The 16642-nt window shown below is 35.6% G+C and overlaps 1 protein-coding gene across 1 annotated transcript; it reads right to left on the bottom strand.

Annotated features, from left to right (window-relative positions):
• Positions 1-603: 603 nt before the first annotated feature.
• On the bottom strand, positions 604-4027 carry LOC147506139 (uncharacterized). Its single transcript, XM_086605705.1, has 3 exons — positions 3574-4027; positions 1562-1661; positions 604-1108 (listed from the first exon to the last, which is right to left on the bottom strand). The coding sequence occupies exons 1-3, from the start codon at positions 4025-4027 to the stop codon at positions 604-606; spliced, it is 1059 nt and encodes a 352-aa protein (XP_086461831.1).
• Positions 4028-16642: the final 12615 nt, after the last annotated feature.

Here is a 16642-nt window from a genome sequence, read left to right as displayed (position 1 = left end):
ATACGTATTCCGTATCCCATTCTTCTCTCTCCTAATCTAAGCGAATAACTACTAATATTTTGAAATGTATTTTATCGTAAATAAATGAAGGTATATGCTCCTGTGTTGGGACAAAATGTTTGCACATGAGGGTAAAATAGTAATTTCACTTTGAATGTAAATTAAAAAAAAATAAAGAAAAAAAAATGGTGTGGCTCGTCCATGTTGGGATTGTTCCACATGCCCAGGTACGTGGCATGAGGCTAGTTTATGATGTAGCATCCTCGAAATCCCCCCTGAATGGGGCACATCTTAGATGACCTTACAATGACAAATGTTTTTTTTTTTTTAAATAACTAGGGTTTATGGTTCCCCAACCTTTATCCCCTTTGATCAATTCAAACAGTTTCTGATCCATGGGGAGATAAAATACATAGTTTGGTTACTACATTCATCACTAAGATTACAACTAGTGGTACTAACTTTAGACAAATAATCAGCCACCTGGTTACCTTCCCTAAAAATATGTCTAAAGTGAATTTGTGTAAACTTGAGACTTTCCAAGTTAATATGGGCTACCAAGTTTCTGCAGTACCATGGTGGGTCTTCTTTTTAGTTCAAAATCTATGCTACTCTGAGAGAGTCTACTTGGACTCCAACTTCCAATATATTCATCTCAGCTACACCTTGAATGCCTTTTAAAACTCCTAGCAATTCTTTGTGAAGGACTGACAACTTTTTAGAGCTTCCACTAAAAGCCATTTGAACATCTCCATTCCGATCGGTCAGAGATCCTCCATTCCCTGCTCTCCCATGTTGGACTGATCCATCAGTATTCAACGTCGGCATGTCTATGTCTGTCCTCTCCCATTTAATCCATTGCTCCTCCTTCTGTTTAAACGTGGCCCCGATACCCAGCTTCATTAGAACAGTTATGACAGCCACATCATCTCTTATTGTTTCCAGTGTCTTCCCCAGGTACTCTTTCATAGAGTTCAATGCCTTTGAACTTACCAAGTCTGCAGTCATGAATCTCTTTTTCTTTAGGCGCCAATTTCTCTCATTCCATGTTGCTTGTACATCTACACAGATTAATGCTCTAATTACTTCAAAGGCTATCGAATTCAGCCTGCATACCCTCATAAGGTAATACCACTCATCATGTGAATTTCAGACTCTTTCTGGTAATCCCATGACTTTCTTGAAGCTTTGCTACACTAGTTTCGAGAATGAACAATCAAAAAATAAGTGTGCAAAACTTTCTTCCTGGGCATCGCAAAGACAACACCTTGAGGACCCAATCACCTTCTTTACATTCAATCTATTCTGAATGGGTAAATAACAAGAAAAGAGTTGCCAAATAGTAAATGAATGTTTGGGTACTGAGAGTTTTCCCCAAACAATAATCTTATACCATTTTACTTTACTTCGTACATTTTTTAAGGCTGCATATGCCGATGAAATAGAGAAATTTCCAGAACTGGATGGGGGCCAAATGAATGTATCCTCTGACATGTAAGAATTGATTTATGTTTCCAGATTCCACTTCTTAACATCACAACTAGGCATATATGTTATACACCATTCCCAACCTCCATTGACAATAACTGATGCCACTAAGGCATCATCTGGCACATTGTTAGAGAGGAAAGATTTGGCTTGAGCATTTAAACTGAGAGGACCTGAACACCAAGGATCATGCCAGAAGCTGGTATTCTTTCCATCTGCTATACTATACCTCACATACTTCCATGCGGCTTCTCTGTGCTTTAGAATCCCTCTCCAAACCCATGAACAATATGTTGGTATCTTCATGGTCCAAAAGTATTTCTTCTTGATGTGATGCTCCCATGACCATTTGACCCATAAACAATCAATTTTTTGGGCAAGTTTCATCACTAACCCACAAAAGGCATCTTGATTCCAGACCCTAGGATCCACCAATCCCAGTCCTCCATGTTTTTTGTCCAATCTAAGAGTATAATAGCTTGCATGGTGTATTTTTTTTTCCATCTTTGGACCTGACCAGATAAATCTATTACATATCTTTCCCACATTCTCCAAGACTGCTTTTGGCAAAACAAAAGTCTTAGCCTATGTTTGAAAGGATGACAAAATTGACTTCACTAGTTGTACTCTACCAGCTCTATTCAAATATTTATTCTTCCAGTTTGAAATTCGACTTGTGATCTTTTCAATGAGAGGTGATAAGCATCTAAAACTATAGTTTAAACCCCTTAATAGTAGTATAGTTAGCTAGGCCAATTATGTTTGTAATAAGGCGAAGTTATTACTATTTGCTTGCTTTTGTGTATTTCAGGTCCTTGAGTTGAATATATGTGTAAAGACATCACTTTTACATGAAAAATGTGCTTAAATTAAAGGGTTGCTGAAGAAGTTCTATGGTCAAAGCCCAAGTTTCAAGGAAAAATAGTCTTTTTAAAGCTCAGTCAAAACTGAAACAGTCAAAGTCAATGCAGGCAGAATAAAGACAGAAAGTCAATAGAAGTTCAAGAGGCCGTATCCTTGGACTAAGAACTTGGATGTGGGCATATCTTATATCAAAATAACCGTCTCGGAATCAGCTTTCTAATGGTCTAAGCCTAGACCCAATCAGAGCAATAAAAGTGAACAAAAAGGGTATTGCAGTAATTTCTAATAGTGAAGGCCTTTTTGGACTTAAGTAATTAGGTTTTGAGCTTGGATTAAAGGCCCAAAACCCAGCTCTCAGGCCTATGCACGAAAATTGTAACCTAATCCTCTAGTTTATAAAGGGGATTAGGGCTAAGCATACATCATCATTTTCCCCATTAGTTTAGTGTTAATTTAGGATTTTACATTATATTAGCCTCCACTCCATTAAACACTCCAAGTTCTTTTAATACAATTGTTATCTTCATTATGTCTTCCTGTTCTTTTATTCATGATAGTCTCATGAGTCAAAGCTAAACCACCATTAGAGGGGGTTGAATGAAGCTTTGATGAAGACTTGATGTATTAGTATAAGTAGTTGTTATATAGCTTCAAGCCTAGGGTTTTATCTATTTAGACATAATTAGTAGAGTTAACCTAGACTAGGGGATAGTATATTCACCATGAGAGTGGGAATAAACTTCCTCTCATGCTAGTTGGTTATGACTAGAGATAGCTTAATTAACTAGGGACTATTAAAGGCCTAATCTTTATGTTTGAACCTTGTGTGAAAACATGAAGATTATGGTTTTGCAACAACTTTATGCTAGCATATTTGGAAATCATTATTGTGGATTTCGAACTCCCTATATTCTTCTCCATATTCATCACTCTATATTTAATTGCTTTAGTTTAGTTATAATTTAGTCAAATCGAATTTCACCACATTAGTTCTATTCACAATCATACTCTCTCCTTGTTTTCCTTGTGTTTGATTGGTAGAGTTTAATAGCGTCTAATTGATTAAGTGCGGAATGAATCCTTACTTTATATATTGCATGATTAATTGATAGTAGGAAAACTTGATATAACACAAGTTTAGTTGATTGATTGTTAGCGTTTAGGCATTAATAGTTAGTTTACATGAATTTGTACTCATCATGATGAGACAGTCTCTTATACCCAGTCTTGATGCAGTAAGAGGAAGGCCGAGATAGGTTACTGGTGGAGTGACAACTGAGATGTTCATTACTGATGCTAATTCTAATCCTTCCTTTTCAGCCATGCTTCCTGTTAAAAGAGTGGTATTTTTATTGCTCAATTGAAGTCCCGTTGCTTGAGAGAAAGAGGATAGGATGTCCTTTATTGCAAGGATAGACTCCATATTTCCTTTGCAAAAGATAAGAACGTCGTCTGCAAAGCAGAGGTACGAGATGGCCAGCTTTTTACACTTTGAGTGTGCTTGTATCATATTCAATTGAAGCCCTTGTTGAAGAAGAGTACTCAAAACTTCCATAATAAGCACAAATAGATAAAGTGAGACTGGGTCACCTTGTCGGAGCCCTCGTTTCCCTTGAAAGTAACCTTCCGGTGTCCCATTGACCATCACAGAGAAAGTAGGAGATGCATAACACATGTATAACCATTCAATGAATAAATGGGGGAACTTGAACTTTTACAGGATGGCTTTAAGTGCTTGCCAAGAGACTGAATCATAGGCTTTCTTTATATAAAGCTTAATATATAGCACATCTATTCTGCTCTTTCTTCCTTGAGTATCCTCTGAGAAGTTCATGAGCAAGAAGAAGGTTGTCCTGAATAGACCTCCCGGGAACAAAGGTAGATTGAGAGCAAGAGATCAAAGAAGCTATGCAAGTCTTTATCCTGTTTGTTAGTACTTTTGATATACATTTGTATATGATATTACAGCAGGTAATGGGTCTAAAAGAACTAACATTTGAAGCATTTTTTAGTTTAGGAATGAGACAAAGCAGGGTGGAATTGATACCTCCTGTCAACTGCTTATGTGTGAAGATATACTTAATAGCTTTAATGAACTCTTCACCAATAGTAGCCCAGTACTTCTTAAAGAAACAAGCATTAAACCCATCTGGTCCCAGTGTCTTATTGTCCTCCATACCAAATAAGGCATTTTTATCTCTATATCACTGATTGGGGATTCTAAGAACTGACTTGTAGCATTGTTAAACTCTGCAACATTCAAACTATCTAGGAAATTTGTATCACATGATGCACTAGAAGGCACCCCAAGCAAGTTTGTGTAATAGCTCAAGAAAGCTTCTGCTACTGGCTCCTTTCCTTCTCTTCTGATTCCTTGTACATCTATGACATCCTATACATGTTTTCTTTTCCTTTTTTTTCTTTCAAAGCATTGAAGAAAAATTTACTGCGTTTGTCCCCAAAAGACATCCAATCTATATTTGTTTTTTGGAAGATGTCAGCCTCCTCCATTTTGAGCAAATCACACAACTTCCCTCGAATGAGAAACTCCTGTGCACTAAGAGAACAATCTAGGGGGTTTTGTTGAAGTCTTGCTTGGATAGCTCCCAACTCGGTTCTTGTATCTGTAACTAACCTCTGCATATCGTGGCAAAAGGTTCGTGCCCACCCTTTCAAAACACCCTTCAAGCTCTTCAATTTTCTTGTTAACATAAAAGGTGGGCTTCCATGATCTACTATTTCCCAACATTCCTTCAGCGTAACATCAAAATCTCGGTGAAGCATCCAAAAATTACATAATCTAAAAGGGAGATGACTTCTAAAGGTAGAAAGGACAAATGTTGATAGTTTGTTGTGTGCATTTGTATTCAAATTATACTTTTCATTTTGCAAGCAAGACGATTGCCACGTGCTCATGATGAAGGGATGCATGTTCCACCATTCACGCGCTACCTTTTGAAGAACATTTAAGAAAATAACTGTGTGTGGTCTACAGTTTAAGAATCTACATTGAGTAGTATGATAAATGGTCTGATTATTAGTGTTTGAAACACATTGACTTAGGGTATACAACTTCTGTGATGCAAGAAATTGCATTTATAACTTCCTCTCTGTATTGGACATGCAAGGGCTTATGAACAAAATAAACAAGTTTATAGTACCGCCACTTCCTATGTTATATTCTGGAGCATTGTGAGTCCATTTTCTCACGAGTTTGTGTTGGAGGAAGAACGACGAAAGAATTTTTGCCCAAGAGTTGTATACTTGTTCATTGAAGAATTTTTTCTTGTTTACATTATCTATTTTTCATGAAGACAAAATGAGAACAAAAATATGGTTAAGTTCTAAAGTTATTTAGCATTAGTTAGGTTATGACCAAGTGAGTGTATGATTTTTTTTTTTTATTTTTTATGATAAGATCAATGGAATATGTTGTTAATCATTTCCTTATTAATAAAGGATGTTATTCTTGATTCTTTTTAATCATAAATGTTGCAAGTTCAGTTTGTTTAATTGTTTATTATAGTATGTATTTATATATATATATTTGTTGAAAAATGACGGTTATTGACCATCAAGAAATAATGTGATTTTTGACAGGCAATGCCTGTCAAATTTAGATTGTTTGTTGAAGGATGTGGACTGTCAAGAAAAAAAACCACGACAGAAAACTTGACGGACGTAGTGACGATTAGAACCCGTCAAGAAACATGATTTTTGACAGTTTTGGGTCATCAAAAAGTGTATGTTTTCACATAGTCTATGGTGGGTGCACCTTTTGTTGCCTTATTAAAACCTTGATTGGAAAACCCTATGGGAAAAACCAAATCGAAGAAAAAAGAGTACAATGTGCTCTATGGTATCCTTTGGATACTTTATCACTATTCAATGATAGTTGCCTTATTAAAACCTTACTAAGGAAAACCCAGTAGAAAAAACCAAAGTGAAGGAAAAAGAGTACAACATTCTTCAGGATCATTGAATAGTATTAGGACTTGCATAATACTGCCTCATTTATTTAAACCTTTACTAGGAAAACCCAGTGGGATAAAACCTCGATAATGGAAAAGAGTACAACACATATGTCATAGGACACATTCTTCAAGATGCTCCCCCTATTTTATAACTCCCCCTGATAAACACAAATCTTTACATGACTTGGTGATGAATTCTGCTCGTGCCAATCTCGTATACAAGCTTCTAAAATGTATGCTTCGGTAGTGAATTAGTGAAGGGATCAATGATAAGCACATAAATGCTACACAATTATGTCCATATTTACATTATATTGTCTAGTTAATTAATGTAAGTTCCTTTGATTAGTCTATTTCACTGGTTTTATAGGAATCAACGTGAATACGATGAAACGGGCTGAGACTGGAGACTTTACGGGGTCGTGAAAGGATCGTGGCTTGATTACAGAGAGAATGCACAAAACAAGGATGGAAATAGCATGTGTGTGATATTCTAAAGCTGCTGTGAAAAGTTGAAGTGTTGTTGTCAAGAGGTCAAAGGGCGCACGCCCTCAAGTTGGCCTGTTCACAAGCGCGCATGCCCCCTCTTCTAAAATCACAGATTTCTAGTTCTTTTTCCAGAACCTTCGTTTTCGCATTCACCGCTCAGAACTCGAATTAGACAGTTCTAATAAGATTCAAACACCAATTAAAGGAAATTTTTCCAAAGTGGATTCTAACTCTTGCACGCCCTAATCAAAGGTTATATATACCAAGCAAAACCAAGAAGGAGAGGAGCCTCTCCAGAACACATAAACGCATAGAAAAGAGAAGAGAAGAAAGAAAGAAAAGAGAGAGAGTTCGAGAGTAGGAACATGAAAGAAGGAGAGGAGCCTCACAAGCACTAAAAAACAGGTGATATCGATCAGTTGGAGGCCGAGACTTTGAGCTAGAACACAACTATTGGAATATTGGAATAGAAGAGTTTGGGAAGAAGACACCACAATAGGATTTCGGTTTTGTTTTATGGGTTATTTTTCTTTTTCTTTTACTGTTATAGATATCATGTCTAGCTAAACTACAAGCTAGGGCTTAGAGGAAGCCCTAGACTTGCGTAGGTCTCTGTTAAATAAGTTTATGTTCTCTGACTTGGTTTTACATATAATAATTGATTGAGTTATTTAGATAATAGTAGTATACCTTCATTAATTATATCTTGCATGTTATGTGATGACTTGACTAGTTAATAGTTGGATTAATATTCTATTATTATCAAAGCATCGTTTTTAGGGTTAAATAAATCTGTGAAAGGTTGTACCTTAAACAAACAACTATTGCTAGGGGTTTAAACTTTTATTTGTTGAAATTCAATCAAACCAATATATAAGAGAGCTCAACGTTCACATCTTCGAGAAAACTAGGGTTACATTTCGCTCATGCTACTCGTAATAAAAAGAGAGCTTTCAATTAGTCAAACTAAGATAATCTACAATAGTTTAGGGTGGATTTGAATGCCTTAATATTCTCTCCATTAATAGTTTGACGGGTATCGATCATAGTGTGTCCATCCGCTATAAACAACTTCTTGGCTATCATACTTATTAATAAAGGTAAAAGATATGTGTCCTCTTCCACTAACTTCGATGAAGCAATGGTTTCCCAAAGGATGATTCCCATGTCAATATCATCTTCTTCATGTTGAAGTTTAAAAAGAATCTTGCAAAAGTTCTCATGTATCGTCAAAGGCATAGGCACGAAAAAGATGTTATTAGCTAGTCATGCCACTATAGCAACTTGGTTCTTTTGCATGCTCCTAACTAAAATACCTTTATCGTATCCCATCTTCAAATTCTTTCCAAGTAAAGTAGTGTATTTAATCATATCATAGTCCTTTTCTCTTTCTTTCTTCCATCTTCAACATCTCTTAATGAAAGAATCGATCATGCTTTGAGTTCTCACGTAGATGGTCTTTGTCTTTAAGTTGATGTCTTGCTTCCTAAAACAACTATAGAACTTACTCACGAAAGTGGGAATGAATTCTCCTCCAACACATAGAAGATTGCTCCATCTCCTTCTTTCAAATTCCTTCACAAAAAACTCCGCGAATGATGGTTCGGAAAAGATGGCACGAAAAGAAGTTTCACAACCATTATTTTGGACTTGATACATGTTTGCTAAATTGGGTTCTCCCTCTCACACAATATGGATTGAATTGTGAAGAGTAAAATACCATGTATATATAGACAGCAGCTCATGCGTCTGGTGATAAGAGCCCAAAAATATAGTTTTAACCCCTTAATAATATTACATTTAGACCAATTATGTGTATAATAAATAAGAGTTAGTATTGTTTACGTACTTTTGTGTATTTCAGGTCTTGGAGTTAAATATGTGAAGAAATATGTCACTTTTGCAAGAGAAAGGAGCAAATGTTGGTTGCTAAGAAGTTCTATAGTTAAAACCCAAGTTTCAAGGTGAAAAAGCCTTTTTAAAGCCCAGTTAAAGTCAACGCGGGTAGAAAAAGAGCAGAAAAGTCAACAGAACTTCCGCAAGGCGTATCTTTGGACTTTGACCTCAGAATTGGGCCTATTATATGTCAAAACGACTAACTCGAAAAGAGCTTTCTAATGGTTTAATTCTTGACCCAATAAGAGTAGTAAAAATAGACGAAAAGGGTGTTACAATAAATTTGCGTAGAGAAACCCTTTTTAGACTTAAGTAATTAGGTTTTGAGCTTGATTTAGTGGCCCAAAGCATAGCTCCAAAGCCTATGCACGAAATTATAACCTAACCCTCTCCTATATAAAGAGGGTTAAGGCTAAAACAAAATTAGGCTACTCCCCTCTTTAGTTTAGTTGTAAATTAGGGTTCTCTCTCTCTCTCTCTCTCTCTCTCTCTCTCTCTCTCTCTCTCTCTCTCTCCTTTTTTAGTATAGTTTAAGTAATTAGGGTTTATAATTGTAGCCTCCATTAAAATACCTTCAAGTTATTATTATTATTCAATTCAATTACTTCTCTTTTTATTATGTTTTCTTTTCATTCTTTTGTTCATGATAGTCCCATGAATCAAAGCTAAACTCCCATTAGAGGGAGTTTGAATGAAGCTTTGAGAGGACTTGATTTGTTAGTATAGATTTGTTGTTTAGGATTTTAAGTTTAGGTTTTTCTTGACTTAGAGATAAGAAAAGTTTAACCTAAACTAGAGAATAGTGAGTTTGCCATGAGAATGGGAACAAGCTTTCTCTCATGCTAATTAGTTTATGACTAGATATAGTATAAAGTAATTAAGGATCATTACAGGTCTAGTATTATATTTTAACCTTGTGTGAGAATATCTAGACTAGGATTTTCTATACAAATCTATGCTAGCATGTTAAGAAATGAAAAGTGGATTTCAATCTCTCTATAGCTTTCTCCATAATTGATTCATCTATATTTAATTACTTTAGTTAATATTAGGATAAGATCAATTGATAGTATTATCTCGTAGTATAAATTCACATCTATAATTATTGCTCTCACCATTGTTTCTTTGTGATTTAAATTAGTTGAATTTCTTTTATGTCTTGGTAGTTTAGGAGTTGAACGAATCCGTACTCTTTATATTACTTCATTATTATTTGAGAATAGGAATATTGATCTAAGCACTTGTTTAGTTGATTGATTATTTGTGTTTGTGCATAGATAGTTAGTTTACAAGAAATTTGTCTTTATCATCTGGGACACATGGTTGTTTAGCAGTTACCCAAACAGTTTTAGAAATACATCATTTTTTATTATCTTTGTATTTTTGACCAAACAAAATAGCAATGTGCTCCTAAAAATGAATCTAGATGATTTAGAGAGAGTTTTTAGAGTTTAGAAACCTATAAAAATAGAAAATAAACAAAAATGGAATTTCCTAATTGAATTTTACCACAAACCCCAGTTTGAAAAGACAAAAATATCCTTTTTGTAAACATACTCGGGTGTTGACGAAATTTTTACTCAAGACTAAAGAGACTATTTCAAAACTATTGGATAAAGTAGAATTTCTAAACTCATTTTGAAAACTATCCGACCATAAAACATGATTTCCAAATCAAAATTTCGGGGTATTTTGAAATTTCTGACATGAATTTTTTTTAAAAATAGTTGAGACACAAAATGAATTGACTGGAATTATGAAAGAAAAAGTTTTTCAAAAGAATGATTAGGAATTGGGTCGTTTTACGTCAGATCCCCACGACGTAAGATGGGTATTTTAAAGTCAGGATCCTCAAGACTAGCTATTCCTATTCACTGGGTTTCACTTTGTAGGAATTCTTCCAATCTCTCTCAGTAGGTGATTGACAAAAGTAAACCATATACCAACAATTGTGTCTTAATGGTTGTAATCCAGGGCAAGTTTCAGAATAACAATTCTTACACCAACCTAGCTTACGCACTCTCCTCTTACGCGCGAAAGAACTTTTACCTAACCCTACACGAGCGATAGAAATAATCTTCCTTTGAAGTTCAACGGGGAGTAAATCCCACAAACTAACAGGTGGTGAACACTTAGGTTTCCATCTCAAAATTGTTCTCTCAACAACATGCTTGCTTCCTGTAGACATTTTATACTCGGTCTACTAGAGTTATGAGACATTGACTCCGGCACTTGCAACTTTTCTCAGTAAAGGATAAAGTTATAATAATCTGAGAGCCAGGCTATCAGTGGCGATTATACTAATGAGATCCTAAGGAGTCAAGCTTACCACATTTGGCTTCCTCATGCAAGAAACTTAAACTAGACAGAGTAACAGGTTCAGCAAGACATAGAATGAAATCTTTAAGATGTGTAGGTAACTTACCCCAATTTGCCATTTTAACAGTAGTTTGATACACCGGATCCTTGAGTAAAATTGCTTCCACGTCTCCCATAGGCAACCCCAGAAAAGGCTTTAGTCGATGAGTGTTGATTTTGAAACGAGTCATTCTCTTCATGTCTTCTACTTCAATTGCTCCAAAAGATGTCACATGTCTCACTATGAAAGGTCCCATCCATCTAGATCTCAACTTTCCTGGGAAAAGTTCTAGACGAGAGTTGTAAACCAGAACCTTCTGTCCAGGTTCAAATTCTCTTTTCAGAATTCTTCTATCATGTAATGCTTTAGTCTTATCCTTGTAAATCCTTAAATTATCATAAGCATCACTTCTCAATTCCTCTAATTCACTGAACTGAAGCTTCCTCCATTCTCTTGCTTGATCTAGGCTAAAATTCATCTCTTTCACAGCCCAATAAACTTTATGTTCTAATTCAACAAGTAGATGACACACCTTTCCATATACTAAACGATAAGGTGACATTCCAATAGATGTTTTGAATGATGTTTGGTGCGCCCATAGTGCATCTTGGAGTCTAAGAGACCAGTCTTTCCTTGTGGGATTAACTGTCTTCTCCAGAATACTCTTGATTTCCTTATTCGGGACCTCTGCTTGACCATTTGTCTGAGGATGATATATTAAAGCTAGTTTATGGATCACTCCATACTTTGCCATAAGATTCCCAAATATACGGTTACAGGAGTGAGAACCGTTATCGCTGATGATGGCTCTTGGTGCTCCAAATCTTGGTTTAATATTTTTCTTCAAAATGCCCACGACGACTTTATGATCGGCGGTCTTGGTAGGAACTGCTTCAATCCACTTCAAAACATAGTCCATTGCTAGTAGAATGTAGGTGTAACCAAAAGAAGGTGGAAACGGTCCCATAAAATCTATACCCCATATATCAAAGATTTCTGAGATAAGGATCGGTTGTTGAGGCCATTCGAACATTTTCGAGGTCTTCTCCAAAAATTGGCATCTTGGACATGCTTTGCAATAAATATTTGCATCTTTAAAAAGAGTAGGCCAATAGAACCTAGCTTGTAATACCTTGTCTGCAGTACGTTGGGGACCAAAGTGTCATCCACAAGGCTGATCTTGACAGAATGATAGAATGGATTCTTGTTCCGATTCTGGGATGCATCTCCGAAGGATGTGATCTGAACACTTCTTGAAGAAGTACGGATCTTCCGAAAAGTAATATCTGGCCTTTGAAAAGAATAACTATTTTTCTTGCTTGCTCCAATGCAATGGTATTTTGTCGGTCACAAGATAGTTCGCGATGTGGCCGTACCATGGTACTTCTGATATACTTAACAACTGTTCATCAGGAAAAGTCTCACATATTTGTAAGTATAGACTATTACCTTTGAACTTATAAGATATTGACAGAATTTGTCAAGAGAATAAATGACGACTAATAGCTCCTTCTCTGTGGTGGAATAATTAATTTGGGCTCCATTTAAAGTCTTACTTGTGTAATAGATTACGTACGACACTTTCTTATCTCTTTGTCCTAGAACGGCTCATATAGCATAGTCAGATGCATCACATATGATTTCAAACGGTTGGTCCCAATCTAGTGCTCGAATGATCGGCGTTGAAGTGAATGCTTCCTTCAAATTCATAAAAGCTTCGACACATGATTCATCAAAATAAAAAACAACATCTTTCCTTAATAGATGTGACATTGGTCTTGCTATCCTGCTAAAATCCTTAATAAATCGACGGTAGAATCCCGCGTGACCTAGGAAGGTACGGATATCTTTGACAGTCATCGGCTTGGCAAGATCTTTTGTAATATCAATATTTGCTCAATCTACTAGAATACCTTCCTTTGAAACTTGATGACCAAGCACTATCCCTTCCTTTACCATGAAGTGACACTTTTCCTAATTTATAACTAAGTTGGTATCGCAACAACGTTTAAGGACTAAGAAGAGATAGCATAAGCAATCCTCAAAAGATGATCCAAATACTGAAAAATCTTTCATAAAAAAATCTTTCATAAAAAAATCTTCCATGAATTTCTCCCCTATGTCGTAAAAAATACTCATCGTGCATCGCTGAAAAGTGGCCGGTGTATTGCAAAGACCAAAAGGCATACGATGATAGGCGAATGTTTCGAATGGACATGTGAATGTGGTCTTTTCTTGGTCCTCAGGGTGAATATGGATTTGAAAATAGCCCGAGTATCCATCAAGAAAGCAGTAGTAGGCTTGTCCAGCTAATCTTTCCAACATCTGATCGATGAAAGGTAATAGAAAATGATTTTTTCTTGATGTGCTATTCAGATTCCTGTAATCAATGCAAACTCTCCATCTAGTCTGAATCCTGATTGGAATCAAATAGTTGTCTTCGTTCTCAATCATTGTGGTTCTGGACTTCTTCGGTACAACTTGAACCGGACTAATCCATTGACTATCATAAATAAGGTAGATAATGTCGACGTTAAGAAGTTTGACAACCTCTTCTCTGACTACTTCCTTCATCTTTGGATTAAGTCTTCTCTGTGCTTGCTTAGAAGTCTTGGAATCTTCTTCCAAATGAATTATGTGTTGAACTATCATAGGGCTGATCCCTTTGATATCATCAATTGTCCAACCAATCTTTGTCTTTCTTATATTCCTTTAAAAGTGCTACTAACTGGGATTCCTGCTCCTCAGTCAAATCTTATGCAATGTCTACTGGGTAGGTTTCCAAATCTCCCAAGAAAACATACTTGAGTGTAGACGGTTTTTTTGCACTGTAGGCATAATTCATTCACAATTTTGCATTGAATTAAATTTGATCATATATGGGGATTTCCATTCTCAAGTCTTCATTTCTACTTCAAACTTCTTCTTTTTAATCTTCTATTAGCGTCTCTAGACTCCCCTCGTCATATCCATGTTCTAACTATGGCTGAAGTTTCGTTGCATTCTGAATTTCGAGCTGAAAATGACCAAAATATAATACCCTTGTGACACCTTTGGAGCCCAAATTTCAAATTTTCCACTCTTTCTTTGGATTTGATTATTTCATATTTCAGTTCGCCTAAAAAATTTCCTTTGAATTGAGTACAAGCTTACCTAGGTTCCATTTGAATTTTCAGTCGAAAACCCTAAACTTCTTCTTTTTAATCTTCTATTAAGCTGCCCATAACCTATTTGACCAATTTGTGTGACACCTGTTGTTTCAGTGGTTCCATTTGAATTTTAAACCCTAATCGCCATAACCTTTTCAATGTATTTTTGAAGTAAGATTTCGACCCAAGGGTACTTTAAGAGTTCATGGGCCTTCCTAATGGATTAAGGATCATTTTATGTGAAGAAGAGTTTGCCTGATTTTGACCCGGTCAAAGGAAATTTGAAGAGTTCATAAAATGGTCAAAACGGGCCTCTTTGGTTAGATTTGGACCCGTGCTAGTGAGCTGTGGATCCAGCTCATGTTATACCTTTTCATTATGGTTTCTAGCCCATTTTCAAGCCTCCAAAACCCTAACGAACCTTCCTTAATTATTTGATTTGATTAGATATCTAAAATCAAGAATATTCTAGAGAATAAGTCATTTTATAGCTATGTTTGGAAACCCTAGATTGTGGGCATAATGAGGACGTCCAGGGTTTGATGTTTTGACCAAATCTATATACCAAAACCTAAAAATCATCGGTCAAGATCGCACCCCTTGTCCCACCTCTTGAATCAAGGGCTAGATTTGCTTTATTTGAGGAGGTGCATCTAGAAAGATATCAAGATATCAAGCCATTGGATTTTTCTTAATCAATACTTAGCCATTATATCAAACTCATTACCATATTGAAATCCATCCCAAACAACTATAAATAAGGGTATCATTCACCCACAAAAAACATCTTTAACTAGTTATTCAAAGTTAATAATCTTCATCTAGTTATTCAAAGAGCAAATAGCCTAGTAGTATTTATTAATTTAATTATTTATTTTGAGTGTTCTTCATTTTTCTTTTCTAGTTCATCATTTTAGGATAGAATTTCTTTAGTTTAATCTTGAGTTGAAGGTAAAATTTCGACTTCAAGGTTTTTCTAATCAAGTTCTTCGTCCTTAGTCTCTTTTTCTCCTATTTCGATCTTGAGTAGAAGCTTCTTTTAACCAAAAGTTGTTTTTTCTCCCAAATCACCTGTTTCAATCCAAAAATAAAGGTTGTCAATTCAGAATCAAGTTTATCATCATCATCATCATTCATCAACAATCAATCAAAATCATCAATCATCAATCAATCAATCAATAATCAAGTATGAGGCAACATTCGTAACAAGGTGACATATTTCTTTTCTCTTTTATTTCATTTATAGCATTGTATATTAGGGTTATTTTTCTAGTTTTATTATAGCATATAGTTATTAGCCTTTAAGAAAATTAGCAAAGATCATCCAACTTGGTAGTTAAATTTCAAGTTTTCTTCTTTCACCTATCATCAAAACTTCACACCTTAATAGAAGTAAGTGATAAGCACCCAAAACTGTAGTTTTAAACCCCTTAATAGTATTATATTTAGGCCAATTATGTTGGGAAAAGGGACAAAAAGGCATCATAACTTCAAAATGGCGTATCTTTGGACGCAGACCTCAAAATTGGGCTTACTTTATGTCAAAACGACCGGATTGGAACAAGCTTTCCAATGGATCTGGACTTGCCCCAATTAGAACTGTAAAAGTGGACGAAAAAGGTACTAAAGTCATTTCAAACAACATTGGCCCTTTCGGACTTAACCTAATGGACTTTGGGATCACATTAGAGGCCCCAAGTCCCCCTTCCAGGCCTATGCATGAAAATGTAACTTAATCTTCTCATATATAAAGAAGATTATGGCTAAAAGCAAGAGGAGAATCTCTCCCCATCAGAAATACACTTTTTGAGCACTTATCATACACCTGCACGACACACCACACACATCCTACCATGCACAAACATATAATAATTTAATTTAAACATTCATACCATTCCACGCATATTAATTTAAATACCACAAAAAATTAATTAAAGTAAACACTTAATATTTTAAGTTGAACATAATAATTCAGGTACCACAAAAGACTAGAAAAAAATGTATGTACAAAATCCATCATGTTTTAAGTTTCTTCACGTCCCCAAATATGTCAAATTGAAATTTCAGAGAGAGAGAGAGTTGCAGAGGCTAACCTTTATATAAAGAGTGATCAGTAAGAGAAGCGAATGAGTTGTAACTAGGGATGGAATTGATCAAAAGTAAAATTATTTGCCGGCAAATTTATTGTTACCAAGCGCCGCCAAACCTGGCAAATGACATTTGCCAACATTTTCCAATTGATGCAAATTATATAAACAAGCAATGACAAAATATTGTTTTCCAACATACTAGGTATGTTCCTGGCAAAATTTTAAGCGGGAAGAAATGATTTTCCTACTACATATTTGCCCAGCAAGTGGGAATTTTTATCAAGCAGACCCTTAGGGTTTTTTTTTCTTCTTGAAAGATACTTAGGTTGTTAT

The sequence above is a fragment of the Coptis chinensis genome, chromosome 4 (assembly GCF_015680905.1).
Source record: "Coptis chinensis isolate HL-2020 chromosome 4, ASM1568090v1, whole genome shotgun sequence".
In the NCBI taxonomy this organism is placed as follows: Eukaryota; Viridiplantae; Streptophyta; class Magnoliopsida; order Ranunculales; family Ranunculaceae; genus Coptis; species Coptis chinensis.
Note: the sequence above shows the minus strand (reverse complement) of the source record. Positions and strands in the feature narration are given on the sequence as shown.

Bases quoted from the DNA above. Each gene is read 5' to 3' on its own strand.
- LOC147506139 (XM_086605705.1), bottom strand. From the start codon at position 4,027: ATGTGTTATGCATCTCCTACTTTCTCTGTGATGGTCAATGGGACACCG. The intron at 1,662-3,573 runs GTATAAGAGACT...CTTGGTGTTCAG, and splicing joins TCTTACTGCATCAAGACTGG to GTCCTCTCAGTTTAAATGCT. The intron at 1,109-1,561 runs GTGTATAACATA...GAGGGTATGCAG, and splicing joins GTCAATGGAGGTTGGGAATG to GCTGAATTCGATAGCCTTTG.